Source organism: Hakea prostrata, chromosome 11 (assembly GCF_041222555.1).
Source record: "Hakea prostrata isolate BN-2017 chromosome 11, UWA_Hpros_2, whole genome shotgun sequence".
In the NCBI taxonomy this organism is placed as follows: Eukaryota; Viridiplantae; Streptophyta; class Magnoliopsida; order Proteales; family Proteaceae; genus Hakea; species Hakea prostrata.
Window position 1 is genome coordinate 10,247,280 of NC_142610.1, and position 26,779 is coordinate 10,274,058.

Here is a 26,779-nt window from a genome sequence, read left to right on the forward strand (position 1 = left end):
TAAAAACGTTAATCTGTAGATTTACAAAAATCACTGATGAATCTACAGATTTCATTCCACATATGCGATTTATCAAATAATTAATTTTATAAATTATGACTCCATAGATTTGAAATCTCTAGATAATTGAAATCTATAGTTAATTGTAGATGATTTGTAGCTCAGAATCTTAACGGAGTTCCACCACAGATGAAAACCCACTTGTAATTTCATCTTGATTTAGAGGTCTGCATGACTGCATTGGCAGAGAACTCCTATGTTTGTAGTGAACTCTTCTGTTATCTTTGCTAGGTTTCTGTGGCTTTTTACTTTGCCCACGAGCGTGATAAATTGAGTACAAAACAAGATAAACCCAAATAGGGAATAGGGGAATGCAAGGCTTGGTCTTCGAATTTATGATTTGGGGTTCTTTTCATCATTTTTTTTTGGTGAAGGGTTCTTTTCATCGTCTAAGTTTTGGATCTTGTGATCTAGGATTTATTTTAAAAACTAGCAATCAACTACTTGGGATTTCAAGAATCTATTGCTTTATTCCTTTCATTTAGGGATGTCAATTTGTAGCTCAAACCGTTAAAACAGTACCGGCCCGTTATATCCTGAATTGGCCTCAAACCAAACCTTAATGTATTTGAGTTGAGAGTGGCAGAGCCTGAACCAGCCTGAAACTGTGCAACTTGTTATAACCTATTTTACAACTTGTTTTGTAGTTTTACATTAGTAGTTGGTATAGACAATTAGAAAAATTAAGCATGAATTCAAAGATCAAATAGTTATTCTACTACTTGTAAAAAACAATTAGAAGGATTAAGTATGAATGTCCAATTGAATGTATTAAGTATGTTTAAATTGAGTCAATTAAATACTCATTCAATCCAAAGGTATTTATTGCATATCAAGCTAAATACCAATCCAAAAATGAAATAGATTTCATAGAAGAGAAAAAAAAAAATCTACATTCTTATAGAACAAAAATCCAATTTCAATCTAATCAATCATAGCACACAATGGAATTTAAAAGGGTTTTTGGTTTGAAAAATTTGTTTATCGAGGACCATTCAATGGAGCCTGAGGAATTAGCTTGGATCGTTATGTTACTACTTAGTATCTAAGTTCTTGATTTCTATAGGGTGGGTGTGTTTTTTACAATGTGGAATGACTTTTAATTTTTTTAATAGAAATTACTTAATAGCAGCTTTGCTTTGCATGGAATTTTGTCTTTTGTTGTAGGATTCTCAAATTTTTTTTTTTCCTCTTACACACCATAAACCATGTTAGTCAATTTAAATCTAAACCGTTAGCCCGAACTCAAACCACACCAAACTGAAACCGATCCAAAGCAGTTATTTTGCTAATGGGCCCTTATTTGGACTAGGTACTTTTTAACCCGAAACCATTAAGCCCAGCCCGAAACCTCCCAAACCGCATCATTGACAGCTCTACTTTCATTTTTGTTGAGAAGACAAATTTGGAGAACAAAAATTGGGAGAGGGGGTCTTGCATGTGATTGAGATGTAATTGTAGGTTCATTAATGGTCAAGATTCTAAAGCCAAAAAGCTTGAGAGAAGAGAAATAAGAGAAGGAAATCGTAATTTGACGAGGTAGAGTATATTTGTCATTTACAGAAACGTATAACTAGGAGGATATATTGGGTATATAGGACAGATAAAAGGTTAGTTTAATAATTTAACATTAATATTGTATTTTTGTCATTTCATATGAAAGTTAACTACCACTAAGACTTTTAAATTGTAAAATAGACATAATTTAATTGTGACTTCTACGTGTTTAGGCACTTCAGGGTGGTACACGTAAAACCTCTAAAAATTTCCAAATATTTGTGGACAACGTTCGAAATTTTGTTTTTGTTTTGTTTTGTTTTAACTTTTCTCGGAAATAAAAAACAAATCTTGCTTATCAGTGTTGTTCGATTGACATGTGGTCAATTCAACGGTTGAAGCTTGATCACATTAGCCTATTGGATGGTACACTCACACACTGTTATAAAGTGTACAAATAGATCTTATCCATAAAAAAGGTACAACATTTCAATCCAACGCTCAGAAAATGCGGTATGACAGAAGTTGTGAAGATCCACCAAAAATATATCAGTTGTCTCATCTGTAAAACCGCTAATGCGCTCTCTCTACTTTACAAATGGACGAGTAGAAGCAGAGAGAACGAATCAAGTCGATTCTTCTGAAACTCACAGCTGCCATAGACGAATTCGATAATCTACCTTGCGGACACTTCTTGCCGGAGCAGAAATTTTAGGTTTTTGATTGATTTTTTTTTTCTTTTCCTTTTAGCTGTTCTGTCTTTGGAGCTGATGAGTGTCGTCGGATGAATCGTTTTTGTTTTTCTTCAAATTCACGTTGCAGAACTAGAGATCTTCCATTTGCGTTTTTAGGGTTTCTAATTTCTGTCTTCGAATTAAGTATTTGTTTAGCTTTAATGATGATCTGTGTTTTTGGGTTTTTAATTGTCCGAATTGTGTTGAGTTTATGTGGATCAGAATACGTACGATGTGTTCTTGTGTGGTCTGGGGACTTGAAATTTGTAGTTGGTTGAGTTTTTTCTCTTTCTTTTTGTTTGGAAAAATGAGATTTCAGATGAATTACTGAGACACTGTGCTGAACTTTCTGGTTGAATTAATTTGCCATTTTGTTTCCCTTCATAGTTAATGTGAAACCTGCAATTGATATGTGCTAATTATATTCGAACAGCTATAGTTTAGATCAGAACTCTGCTCTTTCAAAATGAAGAGGCTGGGTAAGTAGTTTGTCATGCATGGTTACTACTTAAAGCTAACAGAGATTTATTGTGATGCCAACCCATTGTCTGGCCGTAGTTATGATAAAATCCTTGGCCGATACGGATTGAAATCTGAATCGTGTCTTCATTTTGTACATGTGCTTCATATGTAGAGAATGCTTGTTTTCCGAGTATCAATGATGTCATTTAAGTGATCTGGGAAAATCCTTATTCTTCTTGAGTTGGATTTTGTGCACTTGCTTACCACCGGTAAAAATTAATAAGTATGGAGGCCAAGCCTATTTTATTTGATTGTGTATCATATTTGGTTGATGTTCTAGAAAATATTGCCCCCATAGAGTGAATATATTGAAATGAGGTTCTAATGATCTATTCAGTTACTCCTCACTCAAGATGATGGGGCAAAGTAAAGCCTGTAAAATTAGCAAGATGCCGACCCCCCCAACCCCTTGGAGGGGGGGGGGGGAGTGAAAAGCATCACAGCTATCCCAGTTTCATAGGGAAAAGAAATAATATAAAAGAGTGGCGTAAGCAACAAATCCGTTTGTTATTTTTTTGTTTTCTGTATGGTACAATTAGTATATTTTGTAACTTATTTTTGTTGCTAGAAGGATTTTAACTTCCTTATTAGCTGTTGTTTTTTTGTGTGGGTGCAACCAAATGTTTTGGTGATAAAGTATGTCCATTGTATTGTTGCTAGATTACTTTTAGCTTTCTTGGTTGTAATAAGTTTACTGCTAAACTACATTCTTGAATGTGGTTAGGTTCTAATCACTTCTTGAACAGTTTTAACTTTCCTTTCCTACATGACTGCAGGTGCTATTTGGGGAACAATAACTTCCTCCAGAATTTTGTTTTTTGTTTGATCTCTTATAAAAGTAAACATTTCTTGAGATACACAAATTAAATGGATGGATTCTCCTGAAGGATTTGGGACGTATGACTGCGAAAGTTGGCTTTCCCAGTTTCGAGAAACTGAGCCTAGTGAGTCATCACTTATGGCTCCTGGAAGCAGTATCTGCAAAGAGGTTCCTGAATCTTTCATTACTGATATGGAGTCATTGGCTATCAATGATGAATTGAATTTCCAACTCAGTAAACCCTCCAATGCTCCCAATATTCAGGGAGCAATTTCTGCTGCAAATGGTGTACGTGAGCTTCTTGAGTGCCCAATTTGTACTGTGTCAATGTACCCTCCTATACACCAGGTTGTCTCCTTAACCTTTATAATTTATGCTTCTATGTGACATTGCCCATGTTGTTTTTTTTATAATTCCTTTAGCAGTTTCATTTCTTTTTGTTTTCCTTTCCTGCTCCCTTTTCTTTTTATGATTTTCTAATCCATATTTCACTAGATTGTCTTAGTGTCATCTTGTGAATCATTTGTCAACTCTACTGTTAGCCGCTCTCTGTTTGTGCAACTCCTTTATCTTTTTCTCAGAGAGTTTGCTAGGAATGTGAAAGCTTTAGTCATGGAATTCTTCTTCTTTCCTAGGGAATTCTGCAAAGAAGAGACAATACCAGGTGGCAATAAGATCCTTGCAGCCTGTGTTTTTCAATTGACTCATTAGAAACCTTGACAACAGTTGCCAACTGTTTCATCTTATGTTCTTCACACAAGGCAACAACACTTTGGTAGTGAGGTAGAATTTTGTCTGAAAAGGCTGAATTGCAAAATCAATAAAGTCTCTCCAAACCTTTAAAATTTGAAGAGAAAGATTATCCAGATTTAGAGTACTGATAGTGGTGTTATGCAATGAATTTGGAGATCCAAAATTCCTTTTTAAGTTGCCCAACAGAGTTGATTTAAACTAACTCTTCACAGACTTCTGCAAAGTAAGTGTGGACATCCACTTGTATGCAGCAGTCTAGAAAGTAACTGTTAAATATATCAACAGTCATACATATGCTTGGTTGTTAACTTATTCAAATGTATGCACGTGTGCTATTTGGCAAAAAAATACATCAGTTGGGTAGGGGACTTAAAATTACATATTCTTGGCCTAGACTTCTGTGTTTAAGCTGCCGACATTTGCATCAACCTATATGTCAGAGGACGATAAATCAAAACTATCTAAGGCTTGGGTGCGTGCACTAGAAGTGAATGTAGGAAACATGGGTTAGCATTCATGAGTGAATCAAAACAAAAATATGTACTCTGAACTAAAAGACTTTAGTAGGCCAGTATCAACCATATTTGAAGAGATTACGGGGACCAACCAAAACAGACCGCATAAGCAAGAAAAGAACTACTTAAGGGAGAAACATTATATTTATATGCAGAGGTTAATAAATAGTGTTTCCATGGTGGTTCAGAGTCCAGAGGAGTGCCGGTATTCAATGTTGTCATGGTGGTGAGGCGATGCAAAGCGATTTAGGGCATTTGGGGTGCGGTGAGGTGGTGAGGCGATGCAGAGCGATTTAGGGCATTTGGGGTGCGGTGAGGTGCCTTGGCAGGTATTTTCAGTATACATCCCTTATACTCCTCTTTTTGAATATAAATATAGCTTATATATTATATAACAAGAAACTTGCATAATGCCACCCAAAGTCATCCCAAGGATAAAAAACATGAATAATACATCGGCTGTCTCTTATTTAGTAATTTACTTCCAGCCTGAAGTAGATTTGAAATTTTTTTTTATTATATTCAGTTAACCAGGTACAAATGTCAAGAAAATGGAATCAAGGATATAGCTGCCAATTGTCAAGGCTACCATTACAAGGAGCAAATCACTATTCACCATTCCATTAGTTAGGTTTTTAGGTAATAAGCAGCAGCATATGAGCATCATTGAACGGAATGTAAAGCAAAAAAAATATCTATATATAAATAAAAAAAATAAATAAAGAAGATGAAAACATTTGCAGGGTGAAAGATGAGCTGGGCAAGTCAGCTAGGTACTTGTATTTATTGTTGGTTCATGTAAGCTGAGAAGCATCTTTGAAGCATTTAACTCCATTCCAGTTGCTCACCTGAAGGAGAAGAAAGAGGAAAAAAATATATAAATAAAACTTAACTGAGCTTTCGGTTGCAGAAGCTGGAGGAGGAAGAATAAAAACAGCTGCAGGTACATTAATGCTGGTGTACTGGCATTAGATAGAGGAAAAAGGCAAGCATGAAACCGAGTAGAAAGAAGAAGATGCCAGAATGTTGCAAACGCTAGTATTCGCTGGACCCCTGGAGAAAAACCATAGACCTTTGGTTCATCTTGGCCATCGTCACAACCATGTTCTCCACCTTGAAGTGGTTTGAACTAGTCTTTTGTAATGCCACTGACTACAATATTATACTTCACATGCAAGGGGTATGAACATAAGACTGCTCAATGTGCTAACCTGTTGGTTACCTACGTTGACAAGGACAATATACCTTTTGAACTACAGGAGCTATCAATAACAGGGATGGTGAATCTAGTGGCTGAATGTGAGTTTGAGCCTCTTGTGGGCAATAATGATGAAAGTCATATTGCTATGTTATTCATCCAATCTTGTCTACAAAAAGTTTTCAATGAAGAAGATAAATTGTCTGTCATAATAGTATCTTTGAGACCATGGTCAGATGCAATGACAACCTGTTTGATATGATGACCTAAGCAGTAGTACCAATGTTGTTGCTGACGATGTTTGCAAGTTGGGATTGAATATGGAACATTCATCTACTACAAGGTTGCGTGGTTTAACAACACAAACTTCAATGTTAATAAAAGGTGGTTGCTTTTATATTGCAGTATGGATTGATTGCTCAGATGCAGTGTGATGTTTTTACTTTACAATTTGGACTACCATGGTTTTATGATAAACGAGAAGTTTGGTTCTGGGGATACATATTCCTTTTACGATGGTAGACTTGGGATGAAATACCTCCTAGTGAGTGAGGATTTGACTTAGGTATCATCCTTAGACCTCATCCGAACTGGTTAGAGTTGAGTTCTTTTGAGTATAAAAATTGATGTAGTATCACTTTATTGGTTGGACTTGCATGATAGTATTTGGAGAGCCAAGCCCCAAATAGAACTGGTCCAATGCGTCTTTGTCCAGCATCTTGGAACAGGTCTATTTTATTTTGGTTACCCATGTAGGAGTAGGATAGTGTTGGAGTTTGAGTTCACAAGATTCAGCTTCATAGTCTTTTAAGTTCTTATTCCTTTATATGGTTGCTTCTAACCCGCTTATAGACATGGTGAATTGAACATAATTTTTCAGAGTCCTATTTAAGAGTGTGATTGTGCAGTCTCTCTCCTCTTCCGCTACAACTATTGCCTTCTGCTAGCTGGCCCTCCATCATTGCGCCTATATGCTGGCATCTGCACCATCATGCGGACATCCATGGTTTTACACGGATGTCTTCTGGATGGATACTTTATACTACATCTTCTCTTCCCAGATTTTCATACCAGCATGAAGGTCTCACAAAGAGTGCAGACTTCTGCTGACCTAGGAGCATAATCAACACTATCACAAGCTTGGGCATCTGAAGTTGACCAACAAGATCTGATAAGAGGTTGAACATGCAAAAAGAATCACAAATTAAGAGAAGGGTGCCCCAACCCCCCCCCAACCCCCGGGTGGTGGGGGTGGGGACGGGGAAGGGGGGGGTCCAAGACTACATCTCTTTGACCCTTGATGGTTTTGTCTTGAAGAAGATTTCTGCTGTAAACCTTCAAGCTTCCATGACTTTGTCACAGCTTGGGTTTTATTAGTCTTTGCAGGGATCATACATATATCTCATGATGTGTCGTTCAATTGTTTTCATCACCTAGACAAGAGGCATGAACCTTTGGTTGACAATTATAACTTCTGTAAAGATACAGAGATAGGCTACTTGACATACTTTTCCCTTTTTTTTGGTTTTCTGGACCCTTCTTTTTGGTGGCGTTGGAGATGTTCTAAATGAGCTGCTTGCATTTTCTTAAAAAAATTTATTTTAATTTCTGAAGAAACTTAAATTTTCACTCCACTGGATATAAATTTACTTTAATTTTCTGTCCTTTTTTTTTTAAAATTGAAATTTGGTTTCATTTGCAGTGTCCAAATGGCCACACTCTTTGCTCAAATTGCAAAGCCAGAGTACATAATCATTGCCCTACCTGCCGATATGAATTGGGAAACATTAGATGCCTAGCTCTAGAGAAAGTCGCAGAATCCCTTGAACTTCCTTGTCGATATCAGAACCTGGGATGTCCAGACATGTTCCCATATTACAGCAAATTGAAACATGAGTATCTTTGCAGATTCAGGCCCTATAATTGCCCCTATGCAGGTTCAGAGTGCCTAGTCACCGGAGATATACCGTCACTTGTTGCACACCTGATAAATGATCATAAAGTGGACATGCATGATGGGTGTACCTTCAACCATCGATACGTCAAATCAAACTTGCAAGAGGTTGATAATGCCACGTGGATGCTCACTGTAAGTAATTCCATATTTTCTTCTTCTTATGGTTGATTCAAGTTGGATTTCTCATCTGTATGGGGGCTGGTAGGGTCTAGTTTGGGATTTCCCATCCATATTTTCAATTTTTTTTAATCAAAATTGAATTCTTGGTCATATAAAATGACTGACATATATAATCAAGTAGTCACAAAGGATGAAGAGTATTCTCACTTCGAGTGTCCTCAATTCTGTGAACGCAACTTCTTCAAATATGAGAACTCTAGTACTTGGTTCAAGTTGCTAACAATAGCTTCATGGGGTTGGACCGTTTAAAAGACAGTAAAGATGTCACCCAGTTTTTTGAATGATTTATTAATTGCTTTTTTGTTCAATACCTGTTATTTTAAGGGTTGTTTTGACATTATTTTGTTTATTGAAGTGTTCATTAGTCGTAAATAAGTCCGAGTTGTTGCTGTATTCTTATGCTTGTAATTTTCTCCTGCAGATTTTTAATTGCTTTGGGCAGCACTTCTGTCTGCACTTTGAGGCTTTCCTGTTGGGTTTGGCTCCAGTTTATATGGCTTTTTTGAGGTTCATGGGTGATGATAATGAAGCAAAAAACTATACCTACAGTCTAGAAGTGGGTGGTAATGGGCGGAAGCTAATTTGGCAGGGGGTGCCAAGGAGTATTAGAGATAGCCATAGGAAAGTCCGTGATAGTTATGATGGACTGGTCATTCATCGACCCATGGCACTCTTCTTCTCTGGTGGCAACAGGCAGGAGCTGAAGCTTCGAGTGACTGGCCGCATATGGAAGGAGCATTGAAATGGTGAGATGAAAACATTGATGTTTTCTTTACCACAACACTGCCTTCATCAATGATAGCTGCTAGTCATGTAGATTGAACTGCTAATACAATCCAAAGAAACAATGCTGCGATTATTATTAGCTGGTAACTATCGCAGAATCTGTATATTATGTGAATTCTCTGTTGTATCCCCCTGATTATGTGGGTCTGCATGCATGTACCTCTTCGTCTCTACAGCATATTTGTGGACAGACGATACTGGACCTTGAAAATGTAGCTATACTCAAAATCGATATGCATGCCAAATTAATATGTGGCTTGCTTTACTGCATAAGGTGAAGATGTCTAGCCAACGAAAACTGTCTTGCAAGTCGCTTATCGTATATGGTTTGATTAATCTTTTCCTTTTTTCCCCTTCATATTTTCGATTGTTTTATTTTATTGTGAATCTCCTATGGTTCCATTCGGCATTGGAAAGTAACTTCCAGGTTTCCAAGATCATCGATTGAATTTAATGCAGAGATTCAGCATGAATACAGCAGTTTTTTCCTATACAATGGATGGAATGGATGCATTGTCTATCCACATGGTAGAATAGATGTTTGTGAGTCTTGGAAAATGAATAGACCCTTTCAAAACTTGACTATTGGTGATCAATATATTATGCTGTTCATTGATTTGACTCAATAATCTTCGTGCTTCTTGGGACCCCGGTGTATTTCCTGTTAACCCTTGAAGAGCTTAAATGATATTGTCTTGTCTATGTTCATTGCTACTTTCTGTGATGGCCTCCCTGTAAGTTCTTGGAGTTTACATTGCTGTTTCATTTCCTTGTGTCTTCTTTTCTGGGAGAACCATACCAAACCTGTCGCCCAAAATATACACTTTGATGGGAAAGACTGAATAGTTGTGTATATACTTGAAAAGAAATATTAAACCATTCCTTTGTACCCAAGATCTGTTTCATCTGACAAGAGCTTTGGTCTCATTGAAATTCCCTGATATTGTTAGGGATGCAAGTTTGGTCCTGATGTTTCTACACTGGTGCACCCCAAGTCCGAAAAGAGTCTGAGCCCAAAATATGCGTAAGGGCGGGTTAAGGTTGAGGTTAGTGTAGCACTGGTAAGGTTCAGGTCAAGATTGAGTCTTGTGACTTAGTCAAGCTTGTCTTACCATCATCGAGGATATTTTTGGTAAATGAAGGGCTCAATATGGAATTATGTATTGTCTAATTATTATATGATTAGAAGTTAGGGTCATGGTTAGGGCTTGGGTTAGATTAAGCATTTGACCTTAGTCTTATAAGGTTAGGGCTAGGGTTAGATAAGTGTTTGACCTTAGTCTTATAAGGTTAGGGTTAGGGTTAGGGTTAGGCAAAGCTATTTAGGGTTAGTATCAGAGCTCTAAAAAGCCCAGCCAAACCTGACTTGGTTGCTGCCCTATTTGTAGTTCAGCCTTTACTGATCCAACAAACAAAGGATACCAAGTAACATCAGAGAAGCTTTCTCTATGGTGTGTACTTCCTCTTCCCTTTCAGTGTTGCAAAATGTCTCTCTTTAACTCCTTAGAATCTGATTTTCTATCATCTTAGACATTAATGCTTCTTGTTCATCAGATAAACTTTTCCACCTTCAAGCGACCTAGTCATTGATGCTTTCTTGCTTTTTAGGTATTTAGGAAGATTGAATTTGATTTCTGAATGTTCAGAAGTTAAAAGAAACATCATAGATCACAATTTGACACTATCATGCAATTTCCAAGCATCATGCCTGAAGAGCATGTTTGGTTGCAAGAGGAATGGTAAAGGGAAGTGAAGAAAAGTAAAGTGAAAGGAATTCTTTCTCCCTTTTATGTTATTTTGGTTGCAAACGGAATAAAGTGAAATTAATTTTACCGAGTTTGGTTGAGTGTAAAATTGATGTAGAATTATGTTAAATTTTTTAGAATTTATAAATCAACCTATTTTATTGGAAGCGCCGTGATTAGGGTATTCCATAATAGGATTCCTAGTGCAACGCATTGCATTAAAACCATCACTTGCCTTGTCAATAGAGACCTGCACTTTGCGTACATGTTGTTGACTGCATTGTAGACATGCACGTTCATGTCAATCTACTCATCCTATACAAACTCTTGGATAGTCTTGTCCTTTGATGTTTGTAATTTGGGATTTGCAAATTGTGAGGTGAAGCCACAAATAGGATTTATTACAGCTAACAACACTCTCATTGAAGATGGAGACTAAGAGTCCAGATTCCCCAAGTTCTTAATTTACTTGTGTTTTTTATAAGTAAATTAAAATTATAAAATTATTTGAGATGTGAAAATTATTCTACCTGAAAAAGTTAATATCGTAGAACCCAAACGCCTAAATTATATTTCTTGGAAAATAAGTTTCACCTTACATAAAAGAGCAAATTGCACTGGCATCCGAAAATAGAGGCTTTAAAGCACTGACATTTCACTTTATGTTTAAAAATCACATATACCCCAAAATTGAATTTTTATTGAATATATTTGTCTAATTTGTCATTGAAAACCTTTCAGACATTGTTTATTATATGAATATTTTTGAAAATAAACGGTAATTTAATTAGTTTTCAGTGATAAATTTGACAAATATATCTAATAAAAATTTAATTTTAAGGTTTTTGTGTTATTTAAATATAAAGTGGGGGGCGTCAGTGCTTTAAGACCTCCATTTTGGGGTGCCAGTGTAATTTGTTTTACATAAAAATGTTTGTAGATCCTTTGCAACCGAACGAACTCAAAAGGAAAAGCTTGATGAGACCATGAAAGAAACAAGAACTCAAATTACGTTTGTTGCCTTCCTAATTGATCTTTTCACCACTTTTAACCCCGTGGATCCATAATTTGTAGAATGTCTTTCTAATTCCATTTCAAGCACACTTTATGCTATTGGATTTTGTGACCTCCCTAAGTAGAAAGAAAATGTGATTATTTCCCAGAGACCATTTATTGTGTAAAATCGTTTTTATATGTTTATGTATTGAGAGAACTTTCTTTGTTTGGAAATGACATTTGATAAATCTATTTTGGAAATATTTTCTAATTGAGTAGCCAATTTGATGTAGTTTCCGAGCAAGAGTGTACAGTGGGAGAGCAAGGTAATGTGGGTTTGCGATCGGGATGGGGGTGATCTTGAGAGACCTTCATTGTCGGAATCATCATATTAAGCTAGGAACAAAAGAACGAATCGCTTAAACAGACATATTCCACCTGTTCTTCTGTTCTCCGAAAACAAAAGAATACTAGAACTGTTGTTTGATACCTTTACCAAACACATCCTAAATATGTTTTAGAGCACATCTCTTGCCATAACCCAAAAACTAATAGTATGGAAACATTCAAAAGTTATAGGAAACCCATCAAAAACATTTTAAGGAGGTAAGAAAACAAATAAATTGGATCACTTCGAAGAAAGTAGAACAGATTATAGAGGAAATGTAAAAAGAAAACAAACTCCAAATTGGAGTAGGAAAATGTGTTTGTCTTTGAAGAAATCCATCAATGGGAGGCTGAGGAAATAAATTTCTGTCACTGTTTGTAGTCAAGAGAAATCAATGAGGAACTCAAAAGGCTGCAATCACACTGTATTTAATGGAGTCTTAATGGAAAATAGATACTAGAATGGAGGATACGTTATACGTATAACAATAAATAAGATGTGGCAGGTAATTTACGAATAGCTGTTAAATTAGTTTGGTGTTGATTTATAATTATTAATATATATTTTTTTACGACAGCATCAATTACCGAAGTTGAAACAATTTAAAGTTAAAAAAAACAGCAACTCTGGACATTTTTGGTTTAAAATTTTACAAACTAAAAAGACAGCTCAGCACTTAATGCTAGTAGAGGTATGTGGCAAAGTGGATTAGTTACGAAACATAATTGCATAGTTTTTGGACCTATGTTTACAAATGTTTTTTTAATTTTTTTCTTTTGTGGAATACGTGTTTTATGTATAGATGGAGATATTACATATGCCGTCTGTAATGATCAAACTAGGGGTGTAAATAGACAACAAAAATCTTCTTTCAAAGACTATTTTGCGTTGTTGCATTGGGCATTTCTTTTTTTTTTTTGGTTTGTCAATCCCGGTTTCCAAGGCTTTGCCATGACTAATCCGGTGTTCGACCGGGTCGCACACCTGGTTGTGGTGGGTGAGTCTCCCCGTGGAGATTTTTTGTATCCACAAGGTTTCGATACCGGAACCTTGCTTAAGCGAACCAAGCTGCTTACCACTTGGATCAACCCCTGGTCACTAGGCATTTCTAATTCAATTGTAAAAACATACAAATAAAAAATTGAGTCTAGATCCTCTCCACCCATTCTGTGCGTTAGATTATTTTCTTACACTTATATGAGGTTGTGGGACCCACACTCATGGGATTTGCTTGTGTCAGGTAGGACAATGTGAAATTTATACTCATGTTGTGAGTGTAGAATGATAGTTTGACCGACAAGTTATGTGGAGAGGATGTCTGCTGTAGAAAATTTTACTCAAATTGCAGTCGGCCCATGAAAGCCCAGCCAAGCCCATATTTCCCGAGAAAACGCCATTTCCAGAACTCGAGTTCAGTCATTCTCAGAAGTGAGAGAAATAGGTACAAAGAGGAATAACTGAACTACTTTCGCGAAGGTCAGAGCATATAACTCTCTCTCTTTCTCTATCCCCTGTTTCTTCTCTTCAATGGCAGAATTTCTGGACCTGGAAGCCCAAGACGGCGTTCGGATGCCATGGAATGTCTTCCCAGGAACAAAACAAGAATCTACACAATGCGTCGTTCCAGTTTCTGCGATCTACACACCATTAAAGCACTTCCCTAGTATGCCTGTTCTACCTTATTCTCCACTTCGTTGCCGCACCTGTAGATCGGTTCTCAATCCTTTCTGCATCGTCGATTACGTTGCAAAGATCTGGATATGCCCTTTTTGCTTTCAACGCAATCATTTCCCCCCTCACTACGCATCGATCACCGAAGAAAATCTCCCCGCAGAGTTATTCGCTCAGTACACCACGATCGAGTATGAAACACCGGCTGAAAAATCGACTCTCCCTCCTGTTTTTCTCTTTGTCATTGATACTTGCATTATCGAAGAAGAATTGGTGTACTTAAAAACGGCTCTTTCTCAGGCAATTGATCTGCTCCCGGATAATTCGCTTGTTGGATTCATTACGTTTGGGACTTACGTTCATGTTCATGAACTTGGGTTCGGGTTGATTTCTAAGACTTACGTTTTTAAGGGGACTAAGGAGATATCGAAGGATCAGATTCTTGAACATTTGAATTTCTTTGCAAGGAAGCCGCGTCCGAGTACAGGCGTGATCGCTGGTGTTAGAGATGGACTTTCTTCAGAGAGTATTGGTCGTTTTCTGGTGCCTGCTTCCGAGTGCGAATTCGCCTTGAATTTGGTAATTTCTTTTGAATGCTATGGAGTTTTTTTAATGAAAAAGTGGATCAACGTAGGGATTGTGAAGCTTTGTGTGGTTTATGGATTGGGGTGAACTGGGATGTTAATTAGGTATTGGAGGAGCTTCAGAAAGATCCCTGGCCGGTGCCAGCTGATCAGAGGGCGACTAGGTGCACTAGCACGGCATTGAGTGTGGCTGCGAGTTTGCTAGGGGCTTGCGTTCCTGGTTCTGGAGCCAGAATTGTAGCATTAATTGGTGGACCATCGACAGAAGGTCCTGGTACGGTAAGTTGCACCGAACTGATTATCATGGTTGTGGTTTTAGTTTCTGAACTTTTAAGATTTTGCACTCACGTGAATTTGACAAACCATTGCAGTTACGTTATCTCAGATTATGACCACATTTTTTGTTTGTTTGTTTGTTTTTGTTCCTTCCATCTTCTTGATGTTCATACTAGTTTACCAATGTGTCATGGTTTATTTTTTGACATGTTTGTTTATACCATACATTTTCTTTATGCTGGTGAATTAGAATTTTCATGGTACGATTGTTGCATAGCTTAGGCCTTATATCTAGCATGACCTCAAACAGAACTGATTGGAAGGCAATAATCCATGTAGCCGACCCCATTTAGTTGGGACAAGGCTTATTGTTGTTGTTTTTGTTGTTGATTGTTACCTGAGTGCTCATTCTTAGGAAGAAGTAACACAACCTTCATCGGCAGTCCAAGCAAGGCAGCAAAGAAACAGGACCTTAAAAACAGAACTGGCTTGTAGGGGGTCTTATTTGGGGTTTAGGAGGGTATGATGATGTTGTAACTTGTATCAACAAAGGGGATAAATATAAGGTGTATATAGCTTGAATTTGGAACAGTTCTAATGGTTAGATTGGGTAGAGTTTATTGGGGAATCCAATATTAAAGAGAAGAGCTGGGTCTAGAGTTTTACAACTCAGCTGGGCTTGTGATTTTAGGATAGAATTGATAAACTCTGATCCTGGTCTGTATAAAGTTTGAGGTGGTTGGGACAAGTTTGACTTTTTGGGATTAGTTTGAGTGATTCTAGGTCAATGGGGTTTAATGGTTTAGATGAGGTTGAGTTTTGGATCAAATGCTAGGCTTAGAGTTGTGAAGGTTTCATCCAAAAACCCACAAGTTCTAATGGTGGGAAGTTATGTTTCTAATTGGACAGCATTTGGGGAAGGTGATGTGCAAATTTAATGGCTGTCAACAGGGGGAAAAATATAAAATTCAAAAGAGGAAGAACAGGTCCAGACCTGAGGATTGTTGCTTGCTCGAGTACCCCCCTCTCTGGAGCATTTGCTTGCCCAACAAGAGATGGCTGCCCAGCAGCTTCGAAGGTCCCAGCCTGGTTGATAATGAAATCCAACTCCAGCATTCTTGACTCTTCCGGAGGGGAATCGGTAACAACCTTTATGTCATTCAAAACAAATCAATGTATCAAATTTCACAAGGGACTGGGAAAACAGAAAGTGAAAGACTTGTGTGGGGAATAAACAAGACCTAATCCCTAACAAACTCTAAAATAAATAGCCTACTAATCTCTAACTAAGTTTTGATTCTTTTTGAGGTTTTTATTTTTAATTTTTACTTTTGAAAGGGAAAACTCTCTCAGATTTATGGGATAAAAAAAAGTAATTACAAAAATGGAAGATGTAAAATATACTTTAGATTGACAAGATATCAAATTGAAAAGAGTTACTAAATTCCACATAGTTAAACAAAGATTTCAAATTACCTCCCTAGGTCTCTCTTGTTGTTATTCTCTTTTTCTTTTTGTTGATTCTACATTTTTCCTCCTCTAAATTTCCAACTCCACCTTGCTTTTTAGAAATTAAACTGATTTGAAAATAATTGTAAAAACGGAATTGGACTTCGCTTTTCTTGAATAGAAACTAGCAAATTCATATGGGGGGTGCCCTAAGAAAGAAAAGTTTAACCAAACTTGTCTTGAAAGCTTTGTTTTCATAAATTTTGACCCTAGGTTTTGAGCCTTATATGACGTCCATTTCATCTGGATTTCTTGCCTCCGCCTATTTAAAGCATAATAAACACAATAGAACTAGTATCTTGCCAAAAAAAAAAAAAAAACTATTGAAAATTTATCATTCAAGTATACTAACAAATGGCTGGTTTCGACAAGTACAAACTGTATTGCATGCAGGTTTAAAATCATTACCATATATAGATTGTTTGATAGAATGGTTACATATGCTTATGCAACAAGTTAACAAAATAAAATGACCAACTAGATCAAGTGATGGTGTCTCACATATATTAAGTTGAAGCCCATATATCATATATACATATGTATTTTTTCAAAATATATAATTTAGAAAATAATTATTAAAATAAGAGAATGAAAAAAATGGTAGCAAATAATAAAAAAAAAAAGTTTAATAAAACACAATCATAGATTATAGTCCTAGGCTAAAAACATATATTAATTTTAAGGCAATACAATATCATTTAAGGCATGAACAAAACAAAAATAAAAAAAGGGAAGTTTGTAACTATTGGGTATGGTTCATGCTTCACATTCTATTGCTGCCGGAATTTCCTTTGTAGCTGTTGTGGCTTAGGAGGTGTTTGGGGGCAAAAGATGAGCAAAAGAGGTGCTTGAAGGCAAGAAAGTCGTGAAAATGGGATAAAAATTAACAAAAACTGAGGAAAAACAAGTTTGAATGTTGAAATGGTCGAAATTTCTGTCGAAACTCTAAAATAGTCGAAATCTTCAAAATCTCGTTTGAAACCTATAACTTTTTCGAAATAATTGGAATTTTGTTTCGGGTAAAAAAAATGCAAGCATTTCGGTCAAAATTTCAACAATTTTGATTGAAGCTTTTTCTATGGTGCTGATACAACTATTTTGTGTTTACCGATTAATTAATTCTTCCATTTTTGGTTGTTATATCATTCATGCAAAGAAAAAGAAGGATAGGACTAATAAAATTGAAAGAATAAAAATATCGAGTAAGATACTAGTCATACTACTAATTTGTGATTCCTGATTAATTTATTCTTCTATGATTTTCATATTAGACAACGCTTGAAGGGAAAATTTCCTCCCCAGAAAGGAAGAGTCTATGATCTGAAAAGTCCCCCTCCCCCTTCTTTAGTGTTGACACGATTAGTTCATGTCTACCGATTGGTTAATTCTTCAGTTTTTGGTTGTTGCACCCTACTTGCATGCAAAGAAAAGAAGGCTGGGTTAAAAAAAAAAAAATCCAAAAGTAAAAATATTGAGGAAAGGGCATTTTAGGGCCTGTTTGGTTACTTGAATCCAGAGATTTCAAATCTCTGGATTCATGAATCTGAGAATTATACCCGTTTGGTTGTAAAAATCTCCAAATTCATGAAATCTAGAGATTCATCTTTTTACACTAAAAATGTGAATCTGTAGATTTATGGGTAAGGGGTGAAATCCAGAGATTTCAAAAAAGCTATACATTTGCACAGTCACAAAAATCACGTCGATCAAATAGTTTTTTAGGATGAATCCACAAATTTCATTCCACAACCAAACATTTAATTTTAAAAATTATGACTCCATAGATTTGAAATCTATAGATTTGGAATCTCTAGATATTTGAAATCTCCAGACTCATGTAACCAAACAGGCCCTTAGATAATTTGTTTAATTTTCTTTCACCTATGTGCCTGCTAATTTTTCCCTCAATTTTATATCTCATGAGTGTAAAACATTTGTTACACATATTGTTTTTGTAAAATCATTCTTTTTTATCCAGTGTATGTGTATATAAGAAATTCCTCCATTTCTAGAACGATTAAAAGTTTCCTTATCTTTCTATGCTTACTCATTCCTAGTCATGTGATCTTAAACTGACCCAAACTTAAACAAATTGAACCCGGTTCAATTGACTAACTTAAAACTCTTAAACTAAACTTTAGTATGGTGCCAATTAAGCCCATGGTTTCTTGGTCTTCTTCCTCTTTGCTTTCTTGTAAATGTAGGCCTTGGGCCTGCATCGTGAAGATATCTTGCTGCCTAGGGACCACATTAGGATAGAGATTATGATAGTGGATGTCTTCTTGGTAGGCATTGCTTTCTTATGTGTCTTCTCAAGCAGCTAAATGAAAGGCTTTCTCACTCTCCCCCTAACCTATGATAGTGCATACTCTTTTTGATCTTCTAGGCTGTTTCTCTAGCTCTAGAGAATAATTACAGTTGGGCTATATCAAAGATCAGCTTTAAGCCCATATTATTTGCACTTATAATTGATGAATTGATCAAGGACATTCAAGATGAGTTTCCTTGGTGTATGCTGATATTGGTTTGATAGATAAAACACAAGTAGGGATTAATACCAAGTTAGAACCATGGAGAGCAACCTTGGAGTCAAAAGGCTTTAAACTAAGATGAGGTGGTAAAACTTGATGAAAAGGAGATTCCACAAAGCGATTGTTTTAGGTACCTTGACTCAATCATAAAGAAAAAAGGTGATAGAGAGAATGATATTTCCCTAAGAATTAAAATATGATGGATGAGGTGGCGAGCTGTGTTTGGGGTCTTGTGTGATCGATATATTCCTTTAAAGCTTGAAGGAAAATTTTATAGGGTCGTGGTATTAAGAAGCACCATATAGATAAACTTAGTGTGGGAAAAATGAGGATGTTAAGATGGATGAGTGGCAAAGCTAGGAAAGATAATGTTATAGTTGGTTTGGGAGTAGCTTTGATAAATGATAAGCTACAAGAAAGCCACGTTCAAAGGAGGCTTGTAAATGCCCCTATTTGGAGAAGCAATTTAATCCAAATTGAGGGAATTAGAAGAACTAAGGGCTGACCTAAGATGACCTTAATAGAAGTGGTGAGCAAGGATATGCATATCTTAGGCCTTGTATCTAGAATTGCCTCAGACAATGCTGGTTGAAAGGCAAGAATCCATGTAACCCTTCCATTTAGTTGGGACAGGGCTTCTTGTTTTTTGTTGTTGTAGAGTAGTAGTGTTCTCTACATCAAGAGAAATCTGTATTTCAGTTAATTATCAACTTGGATGAGTGCAACTGTTGATGAAAGGCGCAAGTCTGGCTTCAGCAGCCAGATATCCTAAATTTGAATTAAATAAATTATGGTTTTACCTTTAATTCATTCAATTTCCCCTTCTAGGAGGAGTACCTTTATTCAAAGTTAATACCAGATATGAATATGGATGTTCTTTATCACATACCATTTTTAATATTCTAAGGCTTGAAGCTTAAGAAGAGCCTTCTTTACGTAGGGTCCACTCCAGTCCATGAAATTTTTTCATTCAAAAACAATCTAGCATATCTGTACTCAGATTATTGTGGGAAAGTTCTTGTGACTTTTGTTTGAAACACAAAAAGAATCACACAATCAAGGATGACAATAATTTCATCAAATTGTTTCCTTGAAGTCCAAGAAGTTAGGATGTCCTACGCTGATGTTCTGCATTGTCAGAAGGCTAAGTTATAATCCAAAATAGAGCTAGATGATAATGTCTGTAGCTGGTTTTGTGAGATTTGATAATCAAATCATGCAGAAGTTCCCTTGTCTCATTCTAACATATGGCATTTTCTTTAACAAGCTTCAGTTCTTTAAGAGGTTGAAATGATATCACTTTCTCTAGGGAGTTATCAATTTGAATTTCTTTTATCCATGAGTTTCTTTATAATAAAACTCATTTCCTACTGCCCAGTTACTACATAATTGAATTGAACTGTTGCTCATATATCGTGTTTCACAGTTTTTCCTGTTCTTGAGCTTTAAGACAGCAAGTTTGTTAGAGCCATTCTATATATCTTGTCCCATGAGACTCAAGAGCTTGCAATGAGTTTAATACAACTTAGGAATATGTAGTTTTTTATTTTTTGTAAAGTAAAAAAGTGATAAAAAAATTCATTTAATGAAGAAAACATTTACATAATGTGGTTCCCTTTACATTTTCCCGAGTATTCGAGTCCAGACGTACTAATGTATCATAAGCATGATTTTGAAACCATTGTAACAAAAGATCATTTCCAAACTAAGTAAACTGGGCCATCCCCGATTCCTCATTATATACAAAACAGCCAGGGTTAAACTAATAGGCCAACTCTATTTGGGTCTATCAAGTGTTGGGAAGTGATCAAGGACAGCTTGTCCACTACATTATATGTCATGAATATGGCATGGGAAGACTTGTGCGTAATCTGACCTATGCCATATGCAGACAAGTTTGGCCTCCAAAGATTGTCAGAACCTATCCACCCCATGCTAATAACAGGGAAACACCTGTCTAGAAAAAGGCCATAAATTCACATTGATCTTTTTAACTTTCAGAATTTCTGCACATATTAAAATAAGACCGTCGTTCGACCAGCTATGATGTATGTTGCAAAGTGTTAGGCTGTTAAAAAGAATCATATAGATAAACTCAGTGTAGCAGAAATGAGGATGCTAAGATGGATGACTGGCAAAGCTAGGAATGATAAGATAAGGAATGATCATATTACAGTGGATTTGGGTGTAGGTTTGATAAAAGATAAGCTATAAGAAAGTCGTTTGAGGTGGCCCAGCCATGTTGAACGGAGGCCTGTAAATGCCCTTGTATGGAGAAGTGATATAATCCAGGTTGAAGGAATTAAAAGAGCTAGGGGTAGACCTAAGATAACCTTAAGAGAAGTGGTGAAAAAGGATATGCATAGCTTAGGCCTTGTATCTAGCATGGCCTCAAACAAAGCTGCTTGGAAGGCAATAATCGATGTAGTTGACCCCATTTAGTTGGGACAAGGCTTCTTCTTTTTGTTGCTGTTGTATTATTAAAATAGCAAAGTGAGTAGAAGCTAAATATGAAGAAAACACATTTGAATACATTCTTTAGTAACATAGGCCCAAAATTCTCATAAATGCTCTCCCACCTTAGAGAGGGAACGACTTAGGTTTGGAAATCCAACTATTCACATGACTAATGACCCACATGGGTTCAGTGAGCAGTGGCTTCCTTAGAGACCACACAAAAGTAGCAAAAAATTAATAATAAGAACAATGATCATCCATTGAAGAGTAGGTGTATCAACTGACAGATTTGAGAGAGATGATTGGTAGAGATGAATCAATGATCTTTGGGAGAGAAATGGAGTTCTCAATCTTTGAGAGAAAGGGCCCGCCCCCAATCATGCTTAGTCCATTCACAAGAAATAAAAATGCGGCAGATGGACTTGGCACAATTTCCACAAAACACACAAGTAGGGTTGATCAAAGTCCACTTGATGTAACTAGGGTCAGCAGGCCCAATAAGGCCCGAAACTTGGGCCCAAAACAGCCCCTTGGGCTTGCAGCAACGAGGCCTGGCCAAATTCCATAGGGGTTATTTTGGTTATTTTTCACATCCCTCTGGGTGTCCTAGGTCTAGTTAGATTCCTTACCTCTTAAGGAGTCTAGAGTTATTTTATTTTCATTAATTGCTTATGTCATGGTTAAGTTAATTAGGAGTCCTGGTTGGAATCCCCTTGCAAATTCCTACTAGATAATTAGTATTTTATTTTGCTAGTTTTTGTGGTCCTAGTTGACAAGTAGTTAGAAGTTTACAAGTATTTTGAATCTCCTTTCTTGTGGTAGAGTCCAATTAGGTTTTCAAGGTTGAGTCCAAGTCCAAGTTATTTTATGTAAGGCTATATATAGCTCCCACATCTCCTTGTAATTCAGTTGAAGTTGAATGAAATTAAAGCTTGGAGTTGTGGAAGACACCTCATGGCCTGGGCTGAAGGTTTCGAGTTAGTATTTTGAAATTCCAGCATAGATCTTCAACTCAAGAGCAAACAGCAGCATCCCTCCACCTGTAGCCTGTAGGTGCATCCCAGCCCCCTTGCCTTCCATCCAGCCCCTCTCTCCCCTTCCCTAGGCCACACAAGAACTCCCACACCCATCCCTTCCCATTGCAAGACCTCCCCACTCCCTCCCCTCCCCTTGCAAGTCACCACAGTTCCTCCCCTTGCCACTGCAAGCATCTCCCACCCTCCCTCTTTCTCCCTACACCTTGCGGCAACCTCCCCCTCCTTTTCTCTCTCTTTTGCCCCTCTTCTTGATCTGCGGCGGTTCTGAAATTTAAGAACCAGAAGAAAAGAGAAAGAGAGAAGAAAAAGAAATAAAGAAAATAGAAAGATCAAGAAGAGAAGTAAGAAGCCAAGATCCCTTCAAGAATCCCTCAAGATTCAACCAAGAATCCTACCCCGCTAGCCGCAAGATCCTAAGCCATCGCAAGGCCCAACCGCAGGCTGTCCTTTCAGCTCTAGGGTACTCCTGCATATCTCAAAACCAACGCATACCTCCTTGACAAAACTCTAACACATACCGTATTAATTTGTTATAACCCTAGTTCATCCTATCCCTTTTCCTACAAACCCTAGTTCATCCCATTCATTACCCTAGCTTCCTATAGACAATTCTTTCGCCCATCTGGAATCTTGTTAACCTAAACTTAGCCAAGATTTCACTCCAAACTATCCCATAGGATACCAATAAACTTCCTATCATCCCAAAGCATACCGAAGACAACCATGGATAAAATCCTAACCCTTTGATAGCTTATTTATTTGCTCGTTCCAAATAAAGAAATGTCCTGGAGGTTAACCCAGACCCTGGGTTAGTTACATCACCAGTGGGATACAATGGCATTAACCAGGTTCCTGCATTCAAGACTAACCAAAAGGAATGATTAAACTTAGGATGCATGATGAGCTTCCAAAAAACCTCCACTATGCAGCAAATTCATAGTTAGTATGTGACAGTTTCGAATTTGACAAATCTTTTCCGGCTAACTTGGTAGAAAATTCTCTACTGTTAGATAGCAAAGAAATTCAGTGATCAGAAGATCTGTTTAGATTAAATGAAACTGATAAAGAAGAAATGTTGGATTGGATAGAGTCAAGAAAATCCTGGCTCAAATGGGATCCAACTCCAACCATATCTGAGACACTAGAGTCCCTTGAGAAAAAATTGTGACTAGCTGCTCCAACTTTATGGTCCTGGCTTGGGATGACCCAGGGGTCATACCAGAAGGGTGTGTCTTCTCCATTTCCAATGCATCTAAAGACCAATCCTGCACAAGTAGGAAGAATGATATGTAAGCTAAATCCACAAAGCCTGTTTCTGTAGTACCTTAGGATCGAAGAGAGTATTTGCTAAAATCTCTAGCAGTCTAGCCTTTAAAGTTTGGACCAAAAGAGAGTCATGCTGAGTAGTGAGTAAGCATCCTCCATCCCAATTGAAGAACCAGAGCAAGATTGTAATCCTCCAACTGTCTAAACCCCATTCCTCTTAACCGTTTGGGAAGACAACATCTATCCCAAGATATAAGAGTTAATCTTTTACTTCCCACAGGGGGTGCCAAGCCAGAAAATTTGGCAAATTGAATCTAGCTTCCTACAGAGAGTCTTAGGAAAAAAACTCTGCATATGATATAATGGAAAAGCATGAAGTTTCGATTGTAACAGAATACCCCTTCCTGCAAATAACAGTTGGTTAGCTTTCCAACAAGTAATTTATCATGCATTCTGTTCACAATAAATTGGGGAGACCTTTAGATTAAGCTCTGGGTGGAATAGTCTGGTCCCAATAGGTAACATCTCTTGACATCTCTTTGATGCTCAAGAGCGAAAGATGCATGTACGGACATTTTTGGTGAAAAAGACACCACTTCTAGCAAAGTTAATTTCCTGTCCAGTCTGGTCAGAGAACAATTCCAAAATTGCCTTGATAGATAAAATATCCTGGCATGACAAAACAAAAAAGTATCTTCCGCAAAGAAGAGATTTGAAATTTTAGGAGTATGTCTAGGAACATGTTGTTGTAATCTACTTTTTTCCCTTGAAGGTTCATTTCATGAAAATCTGATCTTGCATTGGCATATTTATTTGATTTTTTTGAATCTGATCCACTACATTCACAATAAGGAATACGCTTTTGCTTGCAATCTTCATTTATCAGTGATTGGGATTTTCTTGGAATTTTGGTTTTCCAAAACATGGTCATACTCCCAATAATTCATTGATATTAGTCGTTTTATTTGTTGGAAACTGGTGTGGGTACCAGGCTGAACTTAACTATGGTATAAGCCAAGGTAAGAATCAAAGTAAGAATGGAACTATAGACCAAAAGTTGTATCCCTTCTGTTACCGGATTTGTTGTGTAGATAAAACTCAAATAGTGCAAAAAAGAAGTCAAGGATCTGCGGGAAAAATAAATAAATAAATGAAGAAAAAGAAAAAACAGTAGTTGAGGCTTTGTGTTTGTATTTCCATATTAGGGCCTTCTAAACCCCCACCCCACCCCACCCCACCCCACCCTTGATGGGTAGGATTCGTTGCTTTCCAATTTTTGCATTAGAATTACCAAGAAGATCCAGTATAATTTGCCTGTCTACCTGACTGCTGTACCCATTTATCTGTTTCTGTAGACATTTGAAAAGGAATCCCTATTTATACTTAATATTGAATATATTTTATGCCTGCAATTTATTGTTTTGGGTATTCATAAATGTTCAGAATATCTGTTGTTGTATTCATAATTGACTGCAAGATTTTCTGATATGTACTTTATGTAAACTGAATTTGCAGATTGTATCCAAGAATTTATCTGAACCAATTCGTTCTCACAAGGACCTTGATAAAGATTCTGTTCCCTACTATAACAAAGCTGTTAAGTTCTATGAGGGGCTCTCGAAGCAACTTGTAAATCAAGGCCATGTTCTTGATCTGTTTGCATGTGCTCTTGACCAGGTAATTATTTAGACATATACCAACCTCAATCCCCCTCCTGCATGGATCTCTTCTTTCTTTCTTTTTATTATTATTTTTATTTATTATTTTTTTAATAAATATAAATAAACGAGGGTATCCAAGCCTTTGGTCGGCTACCCCCTAGGTCTTTGTGAGCCCCATAGTCACAGGACCCGGCTTTCAGGGATTTAAGTGGAAAGCCAATTAAATCCAAGGTGTGTGGCTCCACGCAGGTAAAAGGATTCAAACCCACATTGCCTGTTGATCTGGACTATGACCTATCCTTGTTATTCTTGGCATTAATTTTGATGTCTTTTAACCCAATCCAATTTCTCTACCGTGTTATGCTAGTCAAATTGCATAAAAAGTTCCTACCTTTAATTGAGATTTGAAATATTGTGTGAAGCTGCAGTTATGGGTCCAGTTGGAAAGAAGTGGAAAGTGAATTGTTTAAGATGGGTGGGCATTTTTAAATTTTAATAACAACAATTTGTGCTCCTTTAAGGAGGATTTATGTAGATTAGACAAGTTAAAAAGAGAGTTGGCTGAAATGACTTGAAAAAGTGTTGAGAAAAGATAAGAATTGCATTGGCTTTTCAACATACATGGCTTTGAATAGTATTGGAAGGTGAAACAAGAAAACGCAGCTAGCCCATTTAGATGGGAAAAGGCTCTTGTCAACTGTACTTTGTTTATCTTCCAATTGCAAGTATGCAACCATAATCTTAAACCCTTTTTTTATTTATTTTTTTCATTTAAAGCATTTACTAAGTACTATTTCCTGAGCTTGTATATTAATCTGTGATTACCTTTTGGTTCTCTAGCATAAAAAACCAAATTAAACCCTGATTAAAGACTGGCTAACCCACATGAATCACTGTTTTTTATCTATCTATATTAGGTAGTGTATTTTCCCCCCTTTCTCTCTTTGCTTTGGCTTGACAAACGGGTCCTGTTGATCTTCTCTTTAACTAGCTGTATTTGGTAGTTAATTAAATATAGCCTCTATTAGAACTGTTGAAGTTTGCCATATTTTATTTCTTCTTAGAAGAAATATTTTGCTAAGGGAACTTGAAAGGGTAAGAGTTTAAAATTGAGATCATAAGACGATTGACGAATTAATGTAAGCTTGTATGTTACAAGACTACATGAAAGGGTAAAAAACTGTCAAGGAAAAATTTTCAGTCGAAACCTAGATTTCAACCCAAGCAAAGGCCGAAATGTCCAAGTTAATTTGGGATTTTTCTTTGAAGTTTCGAACTTCAGTTTCAGGACTTATATGGCCTCAAAATGGTCTAGATTCTTGCCTCCTTCCTATTTTAGGTATAATAAACACAATGGAATGACTATTTTACCTACAAAACAACTAAAAAGTTAACATTGAAGTATATACCACCATATGACAAGAACCAAGATACATAATTCAAAATATGATACTTAGAACTTAGATTTTAGAACTTAAAACTTACAGGTTACAAGTTACAACAACTTAAAAACTTTCAAGTTTCAATTACATAGCCGCAAGTAATGAACAAAAGTGCTGCACTGCTACTGTGCTATGAGCCTATGCTATGACTAAATCTAATGGATTAAATGATTAATACATGAGTACCCGAGCCT

General features: G+C 36.7%; 2 protein-coding genes across 2 annotated transcripts in view; both read left to right on the forward strand.

The window, feature by feature from the left end:
* The first annotated feature begins 2,124 nt into the window (after positions 1-2,124).
* LOC149000028 (E3 ubiquitin-protein ligase SINAT2-like) lies at positions 2,125-10,233 on the forward strand. The gene is made up of 4 exons (XM_089139362.1): positions 2,125-2,272; positions 3,590-3,981; positions 7,802-8,188; positions 8,658-10,233. The coding sequence occupies exons 2-4, from the start codon at positions 3,685-3,687 to the stop codon at positions 8,976-8,978; spliced, it is 1,005 nt and encodes a 334-aa protein (XP_088995488.1). The 5' UTR covers positions 2,125-2,272; positions 3,590-3,684; the 3' UTR covers positions 8,979-10,233.
* Positions 10,234-13,537: 3,304 nt separating this feature from the next.
* LOC149000029 (protein transport protein SEC23 C-like) overlaps positions 13,538-26,779 on the forward strand; it is a 35,253-nt gene continuing 22,011 nt past the window's right edge. Inside the window, exons 1-3 of the mRNA XM_089140916.1 lie at positions 13,538-14,401; positions 14,512-14,685; positions 24,998-25,159. Coding sequence (XP_088997042.1) covers positions 13,679-14,401; positions 14,512-14,685; positions 24,998-25,159 — 1,059 coding nt within the window. The 5' untranslated portion in view covers positions 13,538-13,678. The remainder of the gene's footprint in view (positions 14,402-14,511; positions 14,686-24,997; positions 25,160-26,779) is intronic.